This window comes from Episyrphus balteatus, chromosome 1, assembly GCF_945859705.1.
Source record: "Episyrphus balteatus chromosome 1, idEpiBalt1.1, whole genome shotgun sequence".
In the NCBI taxonomy this organism is placed as follows: domain Eukaryota; kingdom Metazoa; phylum Arthropoda; class Insecta; order Diptera; family Syrphidae; genus Episyrphus; species Episyrphus balteatus.
This window is the reverse complement of record NC_079134.1, coordinates 150,145,086-150,164,533: the sequence shown is the minus strand read 5'-3', so window position 1 is coordinate 150,164,533 and position 19,448 is coordinate 150,145,086. Positions and strand designations below refer to the sequence as shown.

Genomic DNA, 19,448 nt, shown 5'->3' with positions numbered 1-19,448 from the left:
AGCGTTTCTTCTGCAAGCACCAGTTATTCTTATATTTCTGAGCAAGAACAAAAAACAAGTATCATCTTGGTCCTTGTTACTATGATTTTGATTTAATGAAAGCAGAACGAACTTCTTCTAGACTTTCGTCAGGAACCAGAAAGCTCTACAAGTATATGAAGAAATTAAGAATTTTTATAAAAAATAAAATATGTACCTGTTATTTTTAGATTGTATTTGTTTTATTATGTAGAATGCGTCAATTTTACATAAATTTGGATACAGTTTGTACAAACTAATTTTGTTTTTTAATTCTAACAAAACCGGAGTGATTAAAATAAATTGAACTAAAATGAACTAGTTCAGAACTAGTTCATTAGCGTGATTTGAACTAAAGTGATCGATCACTCAAATGAACTAAAGTGCCCAACTCTAGTACTAACCAGTACATAAATATTCCCAAAAGAACGCAGTTATAGTTATCCCCCAATAGTACAGGAAAGATAGACTTTTTCGTGGAACGAAATACAGGACGGCTGAATTTTTCAAATCTGAAAAAGGGGTATTAGAAAAGCTTAAGTCCTGGTTTTCGGGACGCCACCCCCCTGGCGAAATCCGCCATTTTGGAAAACGCGAATCACTCTATATCTCCAAAACTATGGGTCCTATAGAAATGGTTGTCAGACCAAAGTTCTTGGAAATTTAATTATCTTTTTCTTTGTAGTACATTATTTTTCTCAGCGGGCAATAGTTTTGAGGTTATGTTGTTTTAATTTATTTTTTTTTCGGTTTTCTTAAGATTATAACAATTCCAGTACTAGTTACATAATTTTTTAAACAGTAAAAGTTATAGACCATCAAATTTCCAATAATTTGGTATATTTTTTAAAGTCATGCGATGTATGAGTCGAAAGTTATTGAATTGAAAACTATAGTCTAAGTACAGGAAAATTAGTAAAGAAATCAGGCATTTTGTGGAACGAATTAAAGGGAGGCTGATTTTTTCAAATCTGAAAGAAGGGTATTAGAAAAGCTTAAGTCCTGGTTTTCGGGACACCAACCCCCTGGCAAAATCCGCCATTTTTTAAAACGCGAATTGGTCTATATCTCCCAAACTATTGGCTTGATCGAATAAGTTACTGAACCAAAATTGTAGGTAATATAAATATCTTTTCTTGTGCATGCACTGTTTTTCAGCGAGGACAACACTTTTTAGGTTATGTTGTTTTATTTTTTATTTTTTCTGTTTTTTTAATTTCTCTCAGTCTCTATGATAGAAACATAATTTTGTAGCATCATTAAAGTTGTAGAACATCAAATTTACATTAATTTAGGATACTTTTGAAGATTATATGACTTTTCAAACCAAAGATACGGAACTTAAAGAGCAATCCCTCTCAATATTTCTGTGGCCACAACCAATAACCGCTTAAGTCGAAAAAGAAAACAAAATTAAGTCTTACTATAATGCTCCGCATTTTTTAATTTACCTCAAAAACAACTCAATCTTTTATTAAATCGATGTAGATGGTTTTAATCTATCGTTTTTTATAGTTAAAACAGTAAAAATATGTAGACTTTGAATTGGAAAGCATCATAAGACCACTGAAAATTTTTTGTCTTAACTCACTTAAGCGGTTATTGGTTGTGGCCACAGATTTTCAAAAAATATACTAATATGTTTTTGCATAAGGTATGAAAAAAAGGCTAAATCGGGTACCTAATGTAAAAACAAGAAAAATATGATATGAGGGGGAGTTATTAAGGTGGGTAATGGTAAAACTTACAATATTGAGGTACACATATTTTGTTTTAAGTCAAACATCATACTTTTATGATGCTAAAAAATTATGTTTCTATCTGTTTCTATCTTCTACTGAGAAAAATTAAAGAAAAAAAAAACAGAAAAAAATAAAAAATTAAACAACATAACCTAAAAAGTGATATCCTCGCTGAAAAACAGTGCATGCACACGAAAGATATTTATATTGCCTACAATTTTGGTTCAGTAACTTATTCGATCAAGCCAATAGTTTGGGAGATATAGACCAATTCGCGATTTAAAAAATGGCGGATTTTGCCAGGGGGTTGGTGTCCCGAAAACCAGGACTTAAGCTTTTCTAATACCCTTCTTTCAGATTTGAAAAAATCAGCCTCCCTTTTATTTAATTCGTTCCACAAAATGCCTGATTTCTTTACTAATTTTCCTGTACTTAGACTATAGTTTTCAATTCAATAACTTTCGACTCATACATCGCATGACTTTAAAAAATATACCAAATTATTGGAAATTTGATGGTCTATAACTTTTACTGTTTAAAAAATTATGTAACTAGTACTGGAATTGTTATAATCTTAAGAAAACCGAAAAAAAAAATAAATTAAAACAACATAACCTCAAAACTATTGCCCGCTGAGAAAAATAATGTACTACAAAGAAAAAGATAATTAAATTTCCAAGAACTTTGGTCTGACAACCATTTCTATAGGACCCATAGTTTTGGAGATATAGAGTGATTCGCGTTTTCCAAAATGGCGGATTTCGCCAGGGGGGTGGCGTCCCGAAAACCAGGACTTAAGCTTTTCTAATACCCCTTTTTCAGATTTGAAAAATTCAGCCGTCCTGTATTTCGTTCCACAAAATGCCTGTTTTTTTACTAACTTTCCTGTACTACAAATGATTTCATAAATAAAAAAACAAATTATATTAGTAATTTTCATTTGTATTTTTCTTAATATCTAAACGTTAGCTTTCTTCGGAAGTGAACCAAAAGCCGATATAACAGTTCCTTTAGTTCCTGTAACTGTTGTTGTCAATGCTGGTGGTGCTGTCTTAACTGGAGCTGGTTGATCCCATTTAGATTTCCTAAATAAATCAAAATATTACTTATTCTTAGAAAAAAGAAACAAATTCTATTAAAAAAAACTTACCTTTTTTTAGCTTCTTCTTCGACTTTTCTTGCTGCTGCTGTAGCTTGTTCAATTTTATCACTATCTTTCTTTTCTTTTTGTCTTTTGGCCATTTCAATCTTCTGAGCTTTAGCCAATTCCTCATAGAAACTCTCTTGTCCCCATTGCAATGGATCATACATTTCGGGAGGATAATTTGTTCCAAATTCATTAATGTCACAAAATGAAATAAGTTTCTCGTAAATACTTGGATTACGGAAGTCTTTTCTTTCCTGTATTATTCGATTCATGTCCATATTACTGTCTTCCATTTTTTCATAGAGATGTCTTATCTTTTCAGTCAATTCGGGAGTTGGTTTGCCTTTTGGCTCTGGCGGCAAAGAGAATCCATAGTGAGCGTATTTATCGACTTTTGTGTCTTTTTTTGGAGACTTTCCTGCCGAGGATTCTTCTTGGTCAACATCCATTTTCATTGAATCATTTGTTGGAGTTGTTTTATCCTCATTTTTCTTATCTCCTAAAGTGACTTCATCACCATCTTCGCTTTCAGTTTCTTCATCTTCGTCGGATACAATTGTATCGTCTTGGTAGCTGACCAAACGAAGGGATTTTGGTCGTTTTGGTTTCTCGGGAGTTGCAACTGGAGTTTGTTGTTTTGGAGGTGGAATTTGCTGCGGAATACAAATGATTTTCAATTGAAATTCTTTGGAAAAAGTTGAAATTACTTACAACAATGGATTCGGTTTTAAAAATGGATTCGCGTTTTAAAAAATGGCGGATTTTGCCAGGGGGTTGGTGTCCCGAAAACCAGGACTTAAGCTTTTCTAATACCCTTCTTTCAGATTTGAAAAAATCAGCCTCCCTTTAATTCGTTCCACAAAATGCCTGATTTCTTTACTAATTTTCCTGTACTTAGACTATAGTTTTCAATTCAATAACTTTCGACTCATACATCGCATGACTTTAAAAAATATACCAAATTATTGGAAATTTGATGGTCTATAACTTTTACTGTTTAAAAAATTATGTAACTAGTACTGGAATTGTTATAATCTTAAGAAAACCGAAAAAAAAATAAATTAAAACAACATAACCTCAAAACTATTGCCCGCTGAGAAAAATAATGTACTACAAAGAAAAAGATAATTAAATTTCCAAGAACTTTGGTCTGACAACCATTTCTATAGGACCCATAGTTTTGGAGATATAGAGTGATTCGCGTTTTCCAAAATGGCGGATTTCGCCAGGGGGGTGGCGTCCCGAAAACCAGGACTTAAGCTTTTCTAATACCCCTTTTTCAGATTTGAAAAATTCAGCCGTCCTGTATTTCGTTCCACAAAATGCCTGTTTTTTTACTAACTTTCCTGTACTACAAATGATTTCATAAATAAAAAAACAAATTATATTAGTAATTTTCATTTGTATTTTTCTTAATATCTAAACGTTAGCTTTCTTCGGAAGTGAACCAAAAGCCGATATAACAGTTCCTTTAGTTCCTGTAACTGTTGTTGTCAATGCTGGTGGTGCTGTCTTAACTGGAGCTGGTTGATCCCATTTAGATTTCCTAAATAAATCAAAATATTACTTATTCTTAGAAAAAAGAAACAAATTCTATTAAAAAAAACTTACCTTTTTTTAGCTTCTTCTTCGACTTTTCTTGCTGCTGCTGTAGCTTGTTCAATTTTATCACTATCTTTCTTTTCTTTTTGTCTTTTGGCCATTTCAATCTTCTGAGCTTTAGCCAATTCCTCATAGAAACTCTCTTGTCCCCATTGCAATGGATCATACATTTCGGGAGGATAATTTGTTCCAAATTCATTAATGTCACAAAATGAAATAAGTTTCTCGTAAATACTTGGATTACGGAAGTCTTTTCTTTCCTGTATTATTCGATTCATGTCCATATTACTGTCTTCCATTTTTTCATAGAGATGTCTTATCTTTTCAGTCAATTCGGGAGTTGGTTTGCCTTTTGGCTCTGGCGGCAAAGAGAATCCATAGTGAGCGTATTTATCGACTTTTGTGTCTTTTTTTGGAGACTTTCCTGCCGAGGATTCTTCTTGGTCAACATCCATTTTCATTGAATCATTTGTTGGAGTTGTTTTATCCTCATTTTTCTTATCTCCTAAAGTGACTTCATCACCATCTTCGCTTTCAGTTTCTTCATCTTCGTCGGATACAATTGTATCGTCTTGGTAGCTGACCAAACGAAGGGATTTTGGTCGTTTTGGTTTCTCGGGAGTTGCAACTGGAGTTTGTTGTTTTGGAGGTGGAATTTGCTGCGGAATACAAATGATTTTCAATTGAAATTCTTTGGAAAAAGTTGAAATTACTTACAACAATGGATTCGGTTGAATTTTGAGAATCTGTACTTTTGTCGTCTTGATTTTCATCTTCATTTTCTGAATCGGTATATTGAGCGGTTAAACTTGCTAGTGCTGATTTACTCATATTGAAAATAATTATTTATTTAATTGGAGTCACAAAATAGAGAAAAGTTTTTAGTTTATTTTCTAGAAAGTTTACAATTTTTTGGATTTTGGCATGAAAATAAAATTTGACACTTCAATAAACGTACAAAACGTCAAAATGTGGGGCATTGTTTGGAAAATTTGGCATGGGACGATGAAAAAATGGCAGAGCTCAGCAGTTATTAAGAATTATTTAATGTCGAATTCCTTTCAATTAAAAAATCGAATTTTCGGAGATCTCGAAGCGAATTTTTTCTGAAAATCATGTTCCATAGAAAAAAAATTCGCCTCAAACGAAGCAGAATTCGAATTTTTTTTTAATCCCTCTTTTTTGAGAGATTTACACGGATTTGCACACACACTTGTAACATTTGACATTTCTCAAACGTCAAGCTGAAAGTTTTCTTCGTGTTGTTTGTTTATTTGAGAACACCAACTTAAAATAAAGAGTAAATTTTAATTCAATATCGTATTTTTATTGCGGAAAAATATGAAATAAATAAAAAAAAAACAATGTGCGATCAAAATATATTTTTTCCTGGCATATTTCTTGTGAAAAAGTAAAATTACTGTGACTTTTCTTCTCGTAATTGTCGTCAGAAAATTTTTTTCTCTGTAAAACCACAGCATACGGCCAAAATAATAACCTTCTACTTCATCTTCACTCAGATCTTAATAATAACTGCAATTTCCCTTTGATTCTGATTAAAATAAATCTGTATTACATAAGAAAATAAACAAAATTATTGATCAAAGGAATCTCTGGTTTTATTTTGCAGAAATTGTTTTGGTTTCAGCTTGACGTTCGTGTAAAAATTGTTGTCAAATGACACACATACAATCGCAAAAAGAATTCGGTCTGTTTTCATGTTCCTTTTTAACACCAAAAATTCGATTTTTTTGAGGCGATTCAAAAAATTGAAAGGAATTCGACATTAAAGTCGAATTTGACAAAATTTGAGACCTTGTCAATTTTTTTCACTTTGAAGTCTAGTATGCTGCTGAAGCGAAACGAAAAAATTTGAAGTTTCCAAAGTCAACAGCAAACATATTAACGAAAAAAATAATATAGCAAAGTAAAAATAATAAAAAAATAAGTTTTAAAGCAAAAATAAAACAAAATTAATTTCGTTCAAGATTTCGTTAACGAAATTTTGTATGAAAAATTTCGTTTCGCTTCAGCTGCTTCTACAGGAAAAAAAGGGTTAAAACAATGATGAAACAACTTCTAGTTGACACGTCAAGTTAGCGAAACATCGCACTTTTTAATGAAAACAGTGAGCGACAAAATTGAAATTGGCACAACTATATCGAGGGTCCCGAACGGCAAATTCAGGTGTAAGCCACGCTTTGATGCGTTAGGGCCTGGCTACACAGTGTTATTGTGCCCAATCACGTTCCAATTCACATTTTCTAGGAACAAACGTCAAAAAAAAGAAAATCCTCACCCCTCTTGCCTACAAACTAACTAGTTAGGCGATTGAAAAATCACCGTGTAGCCCGGCACTTAAGTCTAAGCCACTTTTTAAGTGAAACTTGGTAAATTCGTGTCAAGTTAGCGGAACAACTCTCAATTTGAAGAAAAACAGTGAGCGACAAAATTGAAAATGCCACAACTAATTCGAGGGTCTCGAACGGCAAATTTTGGTATAAGCCACGCTTTGGTACGTTAAGTCTAAGTCATTTTTTAAGCGAATTGATAAATTCGTGTCAAATTTGGAAAATATTAAAAATTTGAATGAAAACAGTGAGTGACAAAATTTAAATTGGTACAAGTCAGCTATTATATGAAACCTCAAGAGGCTTGACTCTTTTTTCGAATTTTCTTTTGATAATCATTCTGTGAGGCGCGTACTATTACACGATGCCTCTTGAGTCAAAGACTCAAATTTGACATTTCTTTTTTGATTTAAGTATTGTTGTTGCTGTATTCCACCAAGAAGCAAAAAGAAATGAAAGGGAATGTTGAAAAAAGAAAGAGTGGAAAAAGAAACGTCAAAAAAGAGTCTCGGAATTTTGGCCCATGACTCTCCGCTCGGATAATTTTTTGTTTTATCTTCTTTCTCTTTGCACTCATTGGTTATGAAAAGAGGCGCGCCTCTTGAGGCTTCATGTAATAGCTGACCAACTAATTAACGACAAATTAGCGGCAAATTCCCTCATACTCAGTTTTTCAAAAAAAACCTTTTTTAGAGATGGTGTTTCGCTAAGTTGATATCAAGTTAGCGAAACAACACATTTCCTTATGAAATTATGGAGCTGCAAAATCGAAATTATCACAATTAATTAACGACTACCCAAGTAACAATTTAGCTTTCATAAGGGTCAATGCAAGCTATTTTTTGACTTGTTTAAGAAGAAGGACATGTCTTATGCAAATCATTTTGGCGCACAGTACCGAATTTCCCCAAGACCTTCCTCCACAGGCAAGCCACAAGTTAATAGCTTGTGACGAACAGCGTAAAACGACCTTATGCAGGCCTTTTTACAAAACAATGAAACATTTTAGGGAAACTATAGCTTCTCTAAGGAAACTATCATTTGCATTGGATGTTATAATAAGGCCTTATGGAGGTTGTTATAAGATGTTGAATTTATGAATAAAAAAAAAAAGATTTTATTGATTTTTTTTTCTTTTAATTTTTTTCTATTTTGTTTTTTCTTCTTTTTTGGCCATGTCAATGCTTTTCCTTTCGTTCTGAAATGGGAAGAATTTTATTTTAATTGAAAAAGAACACATTTTTGAAGTGAAAACTTCTTTAGTATCGTAGTGATTTGAAACAAAATGAAACGAAAACGCGACACGACTTCAACTTGTTATAACTTTTTTTTTTTAATAGATAAATGAATGAAATTTGTACTGTAGATAGATAATTAAATATATTATAATTGTACAAAATTTCAATTAATTTCATATTCAAAATTCGGAGATAACGGTAAAAAGATAGTCTATTCGAACACACGTTATATCTTTTGATCTAGTGCACATACAAATTTGATTTAACTTTAATACGCATGCTGCTAACATAACCTTTTATTTGATATATCACACATATCGTTACGTGCTCTACAAGTTACACAATCTTAAATTGAAAAAAATTTAAAAATACCTCAAAACACCTGTGGAGATCTGTTGGCGATGACCAGCTACCAGTGTAGAAAGTACCGTAATCTCAGTCTGGAAATTCGACATGGTTGACTTTAAAAAATTCTAACTTCTCTTGTAGACATCTTTGAAATAAGATTTATACATCATTATACAAGGTGAAACAATAAGCTTTCACATGGTATAAAATTTTTTATAGGTTGTCAAACAAAAAAATTGATTTAAAGCATGAGAACATAAAAATAAATGTTTTTTTTTGCTTTTTTTGATGAAATTTCATCGAGTTTAAAAAATTCTAGCTCTTTTTGTAGATGTCTTATAGGTCTGATCGATATATATATTTTGAGTTAAGACAAGAACCTTTCAGATGATATTCAATTTTTATAGGTTGTTAGGGAAAAAATGCATTTAATAGCGTGAGAAGATAAAAATACGTGTTTTTCGCTTTTTTTATGGAAATTGATCGAGTTAAAAAAATTCTAGCTCTTTTTGTAGATGTCTCATAGACCTGATCGATATATATATATTTTGAGCTTAGACAAGAACCTTTCAGATGATATAAAATTTATATAGGTTGTCATATAAAAAACATGGATTTGAAGGTGATAGAATAAAAATAGGTAGATTTTTTCTTTTTTTTCAAGAAAAATGATTTTTTAAGGTTTCACTTCTACCACGTGTGAATTGCACACATGATTTTTTTTTTTTTTTATTTCACAAATGGCCCCGCCAGGAATCGATCCCACGTACCTCTGCATACCAAGCCAGCACCTTACCAGTAGACCATAGTCGAATATTAAAGATGAGTGGCAAAAAGGGAGCTAATTGAAACCTCACATAAAAATGCAATGTGTTACAAACATTGCATATTTGCAGGATAAAAGCTTTGCATACTTATTGGTGAAAAACATTGCATACTTGAGAGATGAAAACATTGCATACTTACAAGAACCTCTTGGAACAGGTCTTATGAAAGCCTTCTGTCACTTGAAAAAAGAAGGCTTCTTTAAAACGGTTCAAACAGGTCTTATGAAGGTCTTCTTTAACTTATATTCACAAGGCTTCTTCTAAACACTTCCAGATGGCCTTAAGGGGACCTCCTTTGTTTCCAAAATGGATGATTTGAGTAAGTAAGCCTTAAACTAAACTTATACTAACTATAGCTTGCCGAATCGAAGGAAATGGACCTTATACTATGTTTCCACCTACGCTAAATCCGAGATTTAGCTAAGTAGATTTAGAATAAATCTCGAGATTTATTTTAAATCTACTTCGCTTTATCTCAGATTTGGGTTGAGATACCCTAAATCTAGGATGTTTACCTACTTTCAATCCGAGGTTTAGAATAAAACTCGAGATTTATGCTAAATCTACTTAGCTAAATCCCGGATTTAGCGTAGGTGGAAACGTAGTATTATGCAAGTAAAATTGTTACTTGGGAATTTCCATAAATGCTTTCGGTTTTCCAAAAAAAATTATTGAAATTGCTATCGTCCGGAGGGATTGCCCCCTTTAAGAAAATGTTACACTTTTGCAATTTTGCAACGATACAAGACCATTTGCATCGAATCGTGAATACCCCTAATACAAATTCTAAAAAGATGAATTTTAAAAAAAATGTCCACTAAACGCACTCTTTAAAGTTTCCTCAGAATTGAACTGACAAAGTTGATAGAAATTATGAACTGTCAAAAATTTGACAATCAGCTGACATTTGCCATTTGTTGACGTTGTATAGTTTGTTTTTATAAAAATTTCTGATAAATTTTGAACAAAAAATCCTTAAAATGAGTGAATTATCTGCAGCTGAAGAGGATCGTATCCAAAAACGTGTTAACAAAATTCTAGAAACTCGTCTAGACACTGACAAGGTATAAAATTATTCCCAACCAATTAGAATTTTCCAAATAAAACAAAAAAACATGTCCTAGGACACCTTGGAAGCTCTTGCCGACTTGTCAACCTTCTTCACCGATAACACCCTCCAAAATCGTCGTAATCTTCGTAGTCAAATTGAAAAACGTAGTGTCGGCATCAATGAAAACTTCCTCAATGCATTTCGTGAAGTTAAATTATCTCTCGATGCTGTTTGCACTGAAATTGATACAATGGCAAATTCAGTGAGAACCATGAAAGAAGATTTAGAGAGTTCCAAAGCTCTGACTCATGATTTGATTACTCAAACAAACTCTTTACAAGAAGAACGAAGTAAATTACAAATACATCAACAAATCGCCGAGGCATTCCTCGGCCGTTTCCAATTAAGTGTCCCCGAACATCAAATGTTGTATGGAACAACGAGAGATGCCCCAATTGTTGGGGATTTCTTTAAAGTTCTCGATCGGGTGCAAGCTATTCACTCTGATTGTAGAGTATTAATGCAGTGTGGCTATCAGACAGCTGCTTTGGATATTATGGAAGAGATGACATTGCATCAGGAAGGTGCTTTGGAGCGTCTTTACCGATGGACACAAAATCATTGTAGGAACTTGAATAACAACGAAATTGGGGGTTTAGTTGTGGAAGCTATGAACCGTTTACAAGATCGTCCAGTTTTGTTTAAGTAAGTTTCTTCTTTATTCCTCCACCAAATTCCAGTTTCCAGGATCCATTTTTTAGGTATGTCATCGATGAATATGCCATCTCTCGTCGGGCAGTTTTGGTCAGAATGTTCATCGATGCTCTGACTGTTGGTGGGCCTGGTGGCAATCCAAAACCAATTGAAATGCATGCTCACGATCCCAAACGATACATCGGAGACATGTTTGCTTGGTTGCATCAAGCAATTCCAAGCGAAAAAGAGAATCTTATGATTTTGGTTAAGAAATGTGATAAAAATGGTAAGATCTTGATTTGAATTTTCACAGAATCCATCAAAGTATTTACAATTTACAGATTTATCTGATCAAATTCAGACAGCATTGGCTCATATTGCCGATGGTGTTTGTCATCCATTGAAGGTTCGAGTTGAGACAATTTTGAATTCCGAGAAAGATACGATAATTTTATTTGCTTTGTCTAATCTTCTTCGATTTTATCAGCATACTATCAATCAGGTGAGGAGTTATAACCTTTTTGACATTATTTCTTATATTTTTGTCCTTTTTTTTGTTTTCTTCTTTGTAAAAGAGTATTTCTTTGTCTTCTTTTTCTTTTTTAATTTACCTATTTTTGGTTTGTTTTAAATTTTCCCTTTTCAATATAAAATAAATGATTTAGTGGAGTAACTAAAGCTCAAAAAATGGCAATATTAGGGAACCCGGCCGAACAGCTCTGATTTTCATGATTTTTTTTTCAAACGTCGGTAATTGAAAATACTTTAAAGTCTATAGATTAAAAATTTGCCGATGTTGCCGTTTTGATTTTTTTAAATTTAATTGAAGATTTGTGTGAACAAAAAAAATTTGTTTACATTTCATTTATGCCAAAAGATTGTCTAGGCAATTAAAGGAAAATAATTATATGGGAGTGAAAGTGAAGGACAATCTTCCACCGTTTAGGCGATAAATGCAATTTTCTCACAAATTGACTTCAAACACAAAAAAAAAAATATTTGAAGACAACGACAACACCTACAATATTTAAATATACATTTTTAAAAAGCTAGAAGCTTATTAATATTTGTAAAATTAAAATTAAGTAAATTGAGGAAAGGGTTTTTGAAAAAATGATAATTAAACTCAGATTAAAAAAAATAAAATAAAAAAAATTTAACATGTCCTTTTAAAAACTTTTTCGTAATATAAAATGCATTTATTTTTCAATTTTTTTTGGCCACATTTATTTTGATTTTAAAAGAAAAAAAGGAAATCTCAATATGTATTACAGTTTATGAAAAAAATAAAAAAGTATTTCATTTTCGAAGAACATTTTTGTAATAGATGTTTTGAAAAAAAATGTACCTAACTAATTTTTTTTTGAAATTCAACATTTAAATATAAAGTTATTTTTTTTATTCACTCAATAGCCCTCATTGTTGAAAGTTAAATAGCAAATGTTTAAAGTTCTTATTTGCTAAGGTCTTTGAGAAAATCAATTATTTCAATGCAAAAATTCAGTTTTTATCAAACAAAACCCCACGAAATTGAAGTAATTTTTAATATATTTTTTAAAACTGTAATATATGTATGTTACCTTTTCCTCTTCGGAATTCAACTGATAATATTTATGGCCAAAATAAGTCATCTAAAAATGTTTAATAACATTTTTTTTCAAAAATTCTGAGTTGAGGACCATTCTTTCAAAAACTCTTGATTAAATTTAGTGGATTTAAATTTTACAGATAGAATTGAGATTCTGGGTTTTTGAAAACGTGTATGTAAATATTGTAGGTATTGCCGTTGTGTTGAAAATATTTTTTTTTGTGTTTGAAGTCAGTTTGTGAGAAAATTGCATTTATCGCTTAAACGATGGAAGATTGTCTTTTACTCCCATATCGTCGGTGACGCGTGCAAAATGTGTAACTCCATCGACACAAATTTTTCAGGAGAGTAAAAAAACTACATACACTTTACACTTTTTTCTCACTAAATTTACTGGCCAATTTTTTCTTAAGTGCGAATTCAAGGTTAATATGACTAAAATGGGGATTTCCGGTAAGAGGGATTGTAGATATTGAGTAAATCTAACAGATGGCATCAATTTCAAATTTCATTAAAAAAAAATGGAGTTACGAACTTTGCACGCGTCACCGACGATATATTTTTTTTCTAAAATTACCTAGAGAATTTTTTGGTATCGTTTATTTTATGAAATTTAAGCAAACAAAAATTAATTTTAATTTTAAAAAACTATACAGCAACATCAGCAATTTTTAACCTATAGACTTTAAAGTATTTTTAATTGCCGAGGTTTTTTTTTCGGTAGTCTAGGGACTCAAGGACTCAAAAATAAAATTGAACAAAAACGGTTCAAATCTCTTATCTTTTCGTTCATTTAATTGAAATCTTCTCACTTAATGTGTAAATATTGGATTTAAAAATTATCAGCCTTGTTGCGATTTGCAACTGTCAATCGATAGTTGATAAAAATTAAATTTCGATATCTTATTACTTAATTAAGAAAAGTTTTGAAATCAGAGAATGGTCCTAACCGTTATTAAATGAAATTTAATTACAAAATTCCATCAAAAAGTTGACCTGTTTTCCTATATAAAATAGGTTTATAAATCCCAAATTTTAGTATTTATCAATTGTCGATTGATAGTTGTAAATCACAATAAGGCTGTATATTAAAAATTGATTTAACTTAAACTTAAGTATTGCATTGCGATTCATGAATTAAATAAATTACGAATTACAGGTTGTCAAAGGAGGAGCTCTGGAACAGTGTATCAGTGAACTTCAGAAATTCAGCGAGCAGGTGTACCTAAACTCGTTGTCTAGCCAAGTAAAGACGATTCTTCAGCGGCCAGCATCTCATGTAATGGGCTTGGAACCTCCACAAAGAGATCTAGTTCCACCATCATCCGTTGGACGTCTCTTAAATATCCTCAAGGAAATACTTTCTGTGGCTACCATGGTCGATGGACGTCAGTCAGACATTACTAAGATCGTCTCTTGCGTTATTGATCCTCTCCTCCAATCAGTGCAGGAGTCTGCTTCTCATTTACCGACAGTCGATATGGCTGTTTATCTTCTGAATTGTCTCTATCACATGCAAAGTACTTTGGCTGTCTACGAGTACATGGATGAGAGAGTTGAACGTTTACAAGCTCAATCTGAAGCTCAAATGGATACTCTTACATCCGAGCAGGCTTCCTCGTTAGTTGCTAATTTGAATCTTGGCCCAATATATACGATTTTACAAAATAATCAAAACAAAATTGAAGCGAATCTATTAAAGATTTTCATGAGTAAAATGGATGCATTTTTGGAAATGCCCGATATTTTGTTATTGCCACAAATTCAGTTACTCTTGTCGAGTAATCATCGATCGACTGTGCAGAAGAGGGCATTTAATGTGATTGTTACCATTTACAAGCAAATCTATGAGAGGGTTCACGATCCAGCAAATGGATTTGAAAATCCTGAGACGATTTTTTCGAAGACTCCCGAGCAGGTGTCGAGTATTTTAGCAGTGTAGTTTGTGTGCAATAAATTGTATTTTAGATGAAAAGTTACATATTCAAATAATAAAACATAATTAAAATTATATTTTAATGTTTTTAATTTTATTACTTGCAGGTAGAAAATTAAAAAAAGGGTGTAAGTTGTTCAAAAGTTTATTCAAAATAACATATGCAAGACATGTCCAAACCACATCCAAAATGCATCCAAAACGCGTCTAAAACGCACAAAAAACGCGTCTAAAACGCGTCCAAAACTCGTCCAAAACGCATCCGAAACGCGTCTGAAACGCGTCCGAAACGCGTCCAAAACGCGTCCGAAACGCGTCCGAAAAGCGTCTGAAACGCGTCGAAAACGCGTCGAAAAGGCGTCGAATGAAACGCGTCCGAAACGCGTCCAAAACTCGTTAAAAACTCGTTTATTTTATAAGTAAGTTACAACCTTGTTTGCAATTTTTTCTCAACATTTTTCTTTACATAAAAAAATTAACGAAAACTGTTAGACTCGATATTGAAAATGTTTGAGTTTTCAATTTTATAGTTATTTGGGAAGGTACCATTAGTTTTGGTCCAGAAAAATTTCTATTTTCCTTAAACTGAAAACTACCAAGTTTGAAGTAAATCGCTCGAGGTTCATAGATACAGATAATTCCCATTTTTTTCTATTTTTATAATCGTACCATCGACATATGCCTTATATAAAGTACCCATAGTACAAGTAAGAAAATAAATTTTGAACTAAATAAAAAAAACTTACATTTTCATCTTTCTTCCTTTGATCATAAATAAAACTAAAGGTTTAATTTTTTAATTAAATACATTTTTTTTGTAAATTTATTTTATAAAATTAATCCTAACATTTTAACTACCCACTTACATTAAAATTTTATTTTTTAAATATAAATATCATAAATATAATAAATATGTATATAAAATTTTAAATATATTAAAAATTATATTAAATTTTTATTGCACCATTCAAATAGTTTCTCTTGGATATTCAATTGCACCTTATTTTTTACTCGTAAATTTTTATTTATAAAAATAAATACATCCAATACAATACTTATATATATATTTTTATTATTTACAAAATAATTTTTATTATAAAAAAATACAATTATAGGTATTGTATTTTTTATTTATTTATATTATTTGGATGTCTTAGCTGAAATTGAAGCTAAAATTAAATATTTCCTTAAAAAAATAAAATTAAAATTTAAACTAAATTAAAATTGTTATTGCACCATGAGCAGTGTAGTAAAAGCTGAACTTATATATTTCAATAATCCTAGCAAGTCTTCTTACCCATTTGGTTGTTTATAAACTAAGATTGCACTTCCGGCCGAGACAACGGAAAAATATCACATTTTCGTTTTTTTTTCTTAAATCTAAAAAAAATATTAAATGTTTTATAAACTTAAATATAAATTGCACCAAATGATTTGGACGGATTGTTTTTTTTTTTACATAATTAAATTATATTGCACACTTAAAAATTATTATAATTTTATTAAATATTATTTCTAAATGCAGAATTTATAAGAAAATATTTACAATACTAGATCAATTTACAAAAAAAAAGTTGAGAAGATCTTCACATTCTTCAAGCTTTTCTAATATTTTTATACAAAACCGAATGTGTTTCCACACTCTCCGCTCCCGATTCACACGTATCATCTGCATAAGGTTCACCTTCTTCTTCAGTTTCAGTTTGTGATATATAAGACGCTCGACTTTGAGATCGTTCTTCTTCATCTGAAGAGTAAATACTTATCGGAACCATTTTTCTTGAAGATCTTCGTCCAAGACTTCTTGTAAGTGTTCGATTAGAATCTTCATCATCGTCCTTATCTCGATCTTCTTTGTCACTTTTAACCCTCTCGAGAGTTCGATTACTATCTGACTCAGCATCACCATCGACATGATCTTCACTACTATGTGTATCTGAATGATCTTCAATTGTATCTACTCTTATTACACGATCACGCCCACTCATCATCTTGAAATTGTAGCGATCGTAAAATCGTCTGTTGTAAACATCGCTAGAGTCAGCACTCATATAGCCACTGTCTAGATCTGTCAGTCGATGGCCATAACGTTGTTCGTAATAGTTCGTATAGCTTTGTGGAGCTGAAGAACTGCTCTTCACACTCCCAACTTTTGTATGATCATCGATCAACGATGAAATGCCATCATCTTTGTCCGTAGACTCCAAGTAAGCTGCTGTTTTGTCAATCTGCGAGAGACTACTCGTGGGACTAAACTTTGACGCTGCCATGCTTACAAACTTCTTCCAGGCATTCTTAAGATCTTTCGTCTTTTTAGCACGATCTTTTAGACCCATGGCAATTTGCATTCCATTTGACAGCGGTGGGATCTCACAGCGATAAACTGTTTGGACATTTGCCCCATTCCTCTGAGGATAAGCAATACCCACTGGGACCCCAGCATTTCTGTACATTTCTTTGGTCCGATCTGACAATCGACTTGACAGCGAACTAATTGACAGAATCTCAACCTTATTCGGATCATCAATATTCTTCCCATCTTCTATTCGATCATTCTCATCCTCTTCTTCCTCCTCGACATTGGCCTTCTTCCGATTCAAATATTTATTCAAACTATAATCTGTTCGAACACCATTCAATTTGGACTCATACATGGCACTATACTCCTGCTCCTGATTCAATTTACTTTTCGTCTTCTTCTTCTGACTCATAGTAGTGACACTTGGTTTCTCTTTCTTTCTCTCTGACGTTTTGTAATCGTCAACTTCCGAATTATTTGCCTGGGTATCTGAAACACCAGTAACTTCTGTGGACTCACTATGATTGCTCGTCGATTCTTGTTCATCATCTTGATCATCATCTTCATTGTTGTTATTATTATTATTATTGTCATCATGGTAAATGTCATTTTCATACTTTGATGTTGTAAGTGGCTTTTTTGATCCACTGAAATTATTGGTGTTCCAACCCTTCGGGTTTTTTGTCTGAATCTCTTCGTATGAGTCCGTTTGTTGATTGGTCTTATCGTTTGTTGTGCCATCAGGAATAATATCTGGTGGCATGGCACATTTGTCTTCATGAGGAATCACTCGCTGTCTGCGACAATGTTTCGCTTCAAGTGTCAAAATTCGACCTTGCTCGGTGAAACTTATGCTTGTCAATTTTGGTCGATTGTTATTCGAACCGATCACTTTTGATTGATAGATCTCTCGCAAGCTTCCAAAAGACGGACGAGCTTCTAGGGTGCTTTTTTTGGGACCCTCTTCAGGTGTGGGGGTTTTTGGAGTTTCTGTGAGAATCTTCGGTGTGTCTGCACTCGCCCGAAATGAATTACTTGATCGTAGAATAAACTGATTCGATCGCTGTTCATTCGAATCGATATCTGTCAAAGTTGTCATATTCTCCAACGAAGAATAACTGATCTTACCATCGAGGGAATTTACAAAATTTCGTGACTTATTTAAATGTTCCGACCAGGCGTTCACATCGCAAAAACTATGCTTCTTCATTTTTCGATCTAAAGTATCCGGTTCGAATTGATCACTATCGGTTGACAGTTCTAGATCACTTTGCGGTTCGTGTTCCACCTCAATGGTCATACTCCCACGAAAGGGCGTGTCATATTTTATTCGGGCAGCAATTTCTTTCGTCGATTGGACATTATTGGGCTTTGCTACTTTCTTCTTGATATTCGAGTCGCCATCTTTACGAAACCCATCGATCTTGTCATAGATCGTGTGTCTGATTTCGACTTCTTCTTCCAAAGGCAGGGCTGTACTGAGACTTGGACTGAGTTGTGAACTGACATCGGATGATGGTGATGAAGAGGAGTTTGATGACTTTCTTTTTGTATCCAGTCTCTCAAGACTGTCAGTCTCATAATCAACGATCAGATATTGGGGGGATCTTCGCCTGTAAACCGGAGAATCCGGTTGACATTGTCTCAGAGATTTTTTACTCAAAGTGCTGTAATCGGGTGTGGGAACAGATGGAGCTGTACTTTGTGTAGAATTGTAGATGTCTTTTATCTTTTTCTCCATTGTACTGTCATAGTCAGGTGTTGGAATGTCTAAACTATAGCCGTTTGTCTTTGAAAAGCTTCCCCTGGAGTAATCTTTAGCTAAAGCCTCATAGACCATATCTGGCATTCTCTTCATGTTCCTAAGCATCTCATAGTGCTTCCGATCACTCGGTTTGGCAGCATACTGATCTCCACTTTTTGTTGGAGTTTTTGCTCGATTTGGAGAGTTACGACTTTTCTGAGATGGCGATGGAGAGTCGTGTAGACTAAACTTGGGATTGTTATAAATCTCTCCACCAGTTTCAGCAAAGGCGTAGATATTATCATTCTTCTTCTTGGTAATTGTAATCGTCGCTGATGGTGTTGTCGGAGTCGGTGGTGGTGAACCCCCCGAATTTATACTGATCGCGACCGTATTGACATTTGGCTTGAGGGAGTGTGAAATAATCTTTGGTGTTCCATTAGCTGAAACCGGTGGTGGAGGAGGTTTATGCTTTGGCGCACTTAGCACCTTTGGCGGACTTGTTTTGTTACGATTCTTCGGACGATCAGCAGAAGGGTTTGATCGCTTTGTATCTTCATTGTCACTTTGAGGGACAGTCTCCAACCATTTTTCAATACTATTTCGCTTGTCTCCACAATTTTTCACATGTCCACTGCAGCGATTTGTCACACAGCCTTGACATTCTGTTGAAGATCCATAAGTTCCACTGTACAAAATCTGTGAAGATCCAGTTTGTGAGGGTGTCTTCAGTGGAAATTCCTCAGGAATCATAATCAGTGAAGGCTGATACCGTTTGGTAGCCATTTTGTATTTAGCAATGGCTATTACTTCCCGTATTTTTGTTAGAAACTCTATGGCAGCTGGTGGTGGAGACTGAAA

At 33.1% G+C, this 19,448-nt stretch overlaps 4 protein-coding genes across 4 annotated transcripts in view; 1 reads left to right on the top strand and 3 right to left on the bottom strand.

Annotated features, from left to right (window-relative positions):
• Positions 1–2,694: 2,694 nt before the first annotated feature.
• On the bottom strand, positions 2,695–3,581 carry LOC129911353 (SAP30-binding protein-like; the record flags this gene model as incomplete). Its single annotated transcript, XM_055989124.1, has 2 exons — positions 2,695–2,845; positions 2,911–3,581. Coding segments are annotated over 2 exons (798 nt in total), but the record flags the coding sequence as incomplete, so codon positions are not given.
• Positions 3,582–4,302: 721 nt separating this feature from the next.
• LOC129905303 (SAP30-binding protein) lies at positions 4,303–5,453 on the bottom strand. Its single transcript, XM_055980754.1, has 3 exons — positions 5,227–5,453; positions 4,519–5,168; positions 4,303–4,453 (listed from the first exon to the last, which is right to left on the bottom strand). Exons 1-3 carry the CDS (start codon positions 5,338–5,340, stop codon positions 4,327–4,329), a joined length of 891 nt encoding a protein of 296 aa, XP_055836729.1. The 5' UTR covers positions 5,341–5,453; the 3' UTR covers positions 4,303–4,326.
• Positions 5,454–10,167: 4,714 nt separating this feature from the next.
• LOC129905300 (conserved oligomeric Golgi complex subunit 6) lies at positions 10,168–14,621 on the top strand. Its single transcript, XM_055980751.1, has 5 exons — positions 10,168–10,337; positions 10,398–11,029; positions 11,086–11,306; positions 11,362–11,522; positions 13,768–14,621. The coding sequence occupies exons 1-5, from the start codon at positions 10,254–10,256 to the stop codon at positions 14,548–14,550; spliced, it is 1,881 nt and encodes a 626-aa protein (XP_055836726.1). The 5' UTR covers positions 10,168–10,253; the 3' UTR covers positions 14,551–14,621.
• A 1,446-nt stretch (positions 14,622–16,067) lies between these two features.
• The window catches only part of LOC129905304 (uncharacterized), a 29,986-nt gene continuing 26,605 nt past the window's right edge, over positions 16,068–19,448 (bottom strand). Inside the window, exons 10-11 of the mRNA XM_055980755.1 lie at positions 17,861–19,442; positions 16,068–17,779 (exon numbers count right to left, since the gene is read on the bottom strand). Of these exons, the coding sequence (XP_055836730.1) occupies positions 16,140–17,779; positions 17,861–19,442 (3,222 nt within the window). The 3' untranslated portion in view covers positions 16,068–16,139. The remainder of the gene's footprint in view (positions 17,780–17,860; positions 19,443–19,448) is intronic.

Excerpts from the sequence above, each read along its gene's own strand:
- LOC129905300 (XM_055980751.1), top strand. The coding sequence starts at position 10,254 with ATGAGTGAATTATCTGCAGCTGAAGAGGATCGTATCCAAAAACGTGTT. Across the intron at positions 10,338-10,397 it reads CTCGTCTAGACACTGACAAG|GACACCTTGGAAGCTCTTGC; the intron begins GTATAAAATTAT and ends AACATGTCCTAG. Across the intron at positions 11,523-13,767 it reads ATCAGCATACTATCAATCAG|GTTGTCAAAGGAGGAGCTCT; the intron begins GTGAGGAGTTAT and ends TACGAATTACAG.
- LOC129905303 (XM_055980754.1), bottom strand. The coding sequence starts at position 5,340 with ATGAGTAAATCAGCACTAGCAAGTTTAACCGCTCAATATACCGATTCA. Across the intron at positions 5,169-5,226 it reads ATTCAACCGAATCCATTGTT|CAAATTCCACCTCCAAAACA; the intron begins GTAAGTAATTTC and ends TGTATTCCGCAG. Across the intron at positions 4,454-4,518 it reads GAAGAAGAAGCTAAAAAAAG|GAAATCTAAATGGGATCAAC; the intron begins GTAAGTTTTTTT and ends TGATTTATTTAG.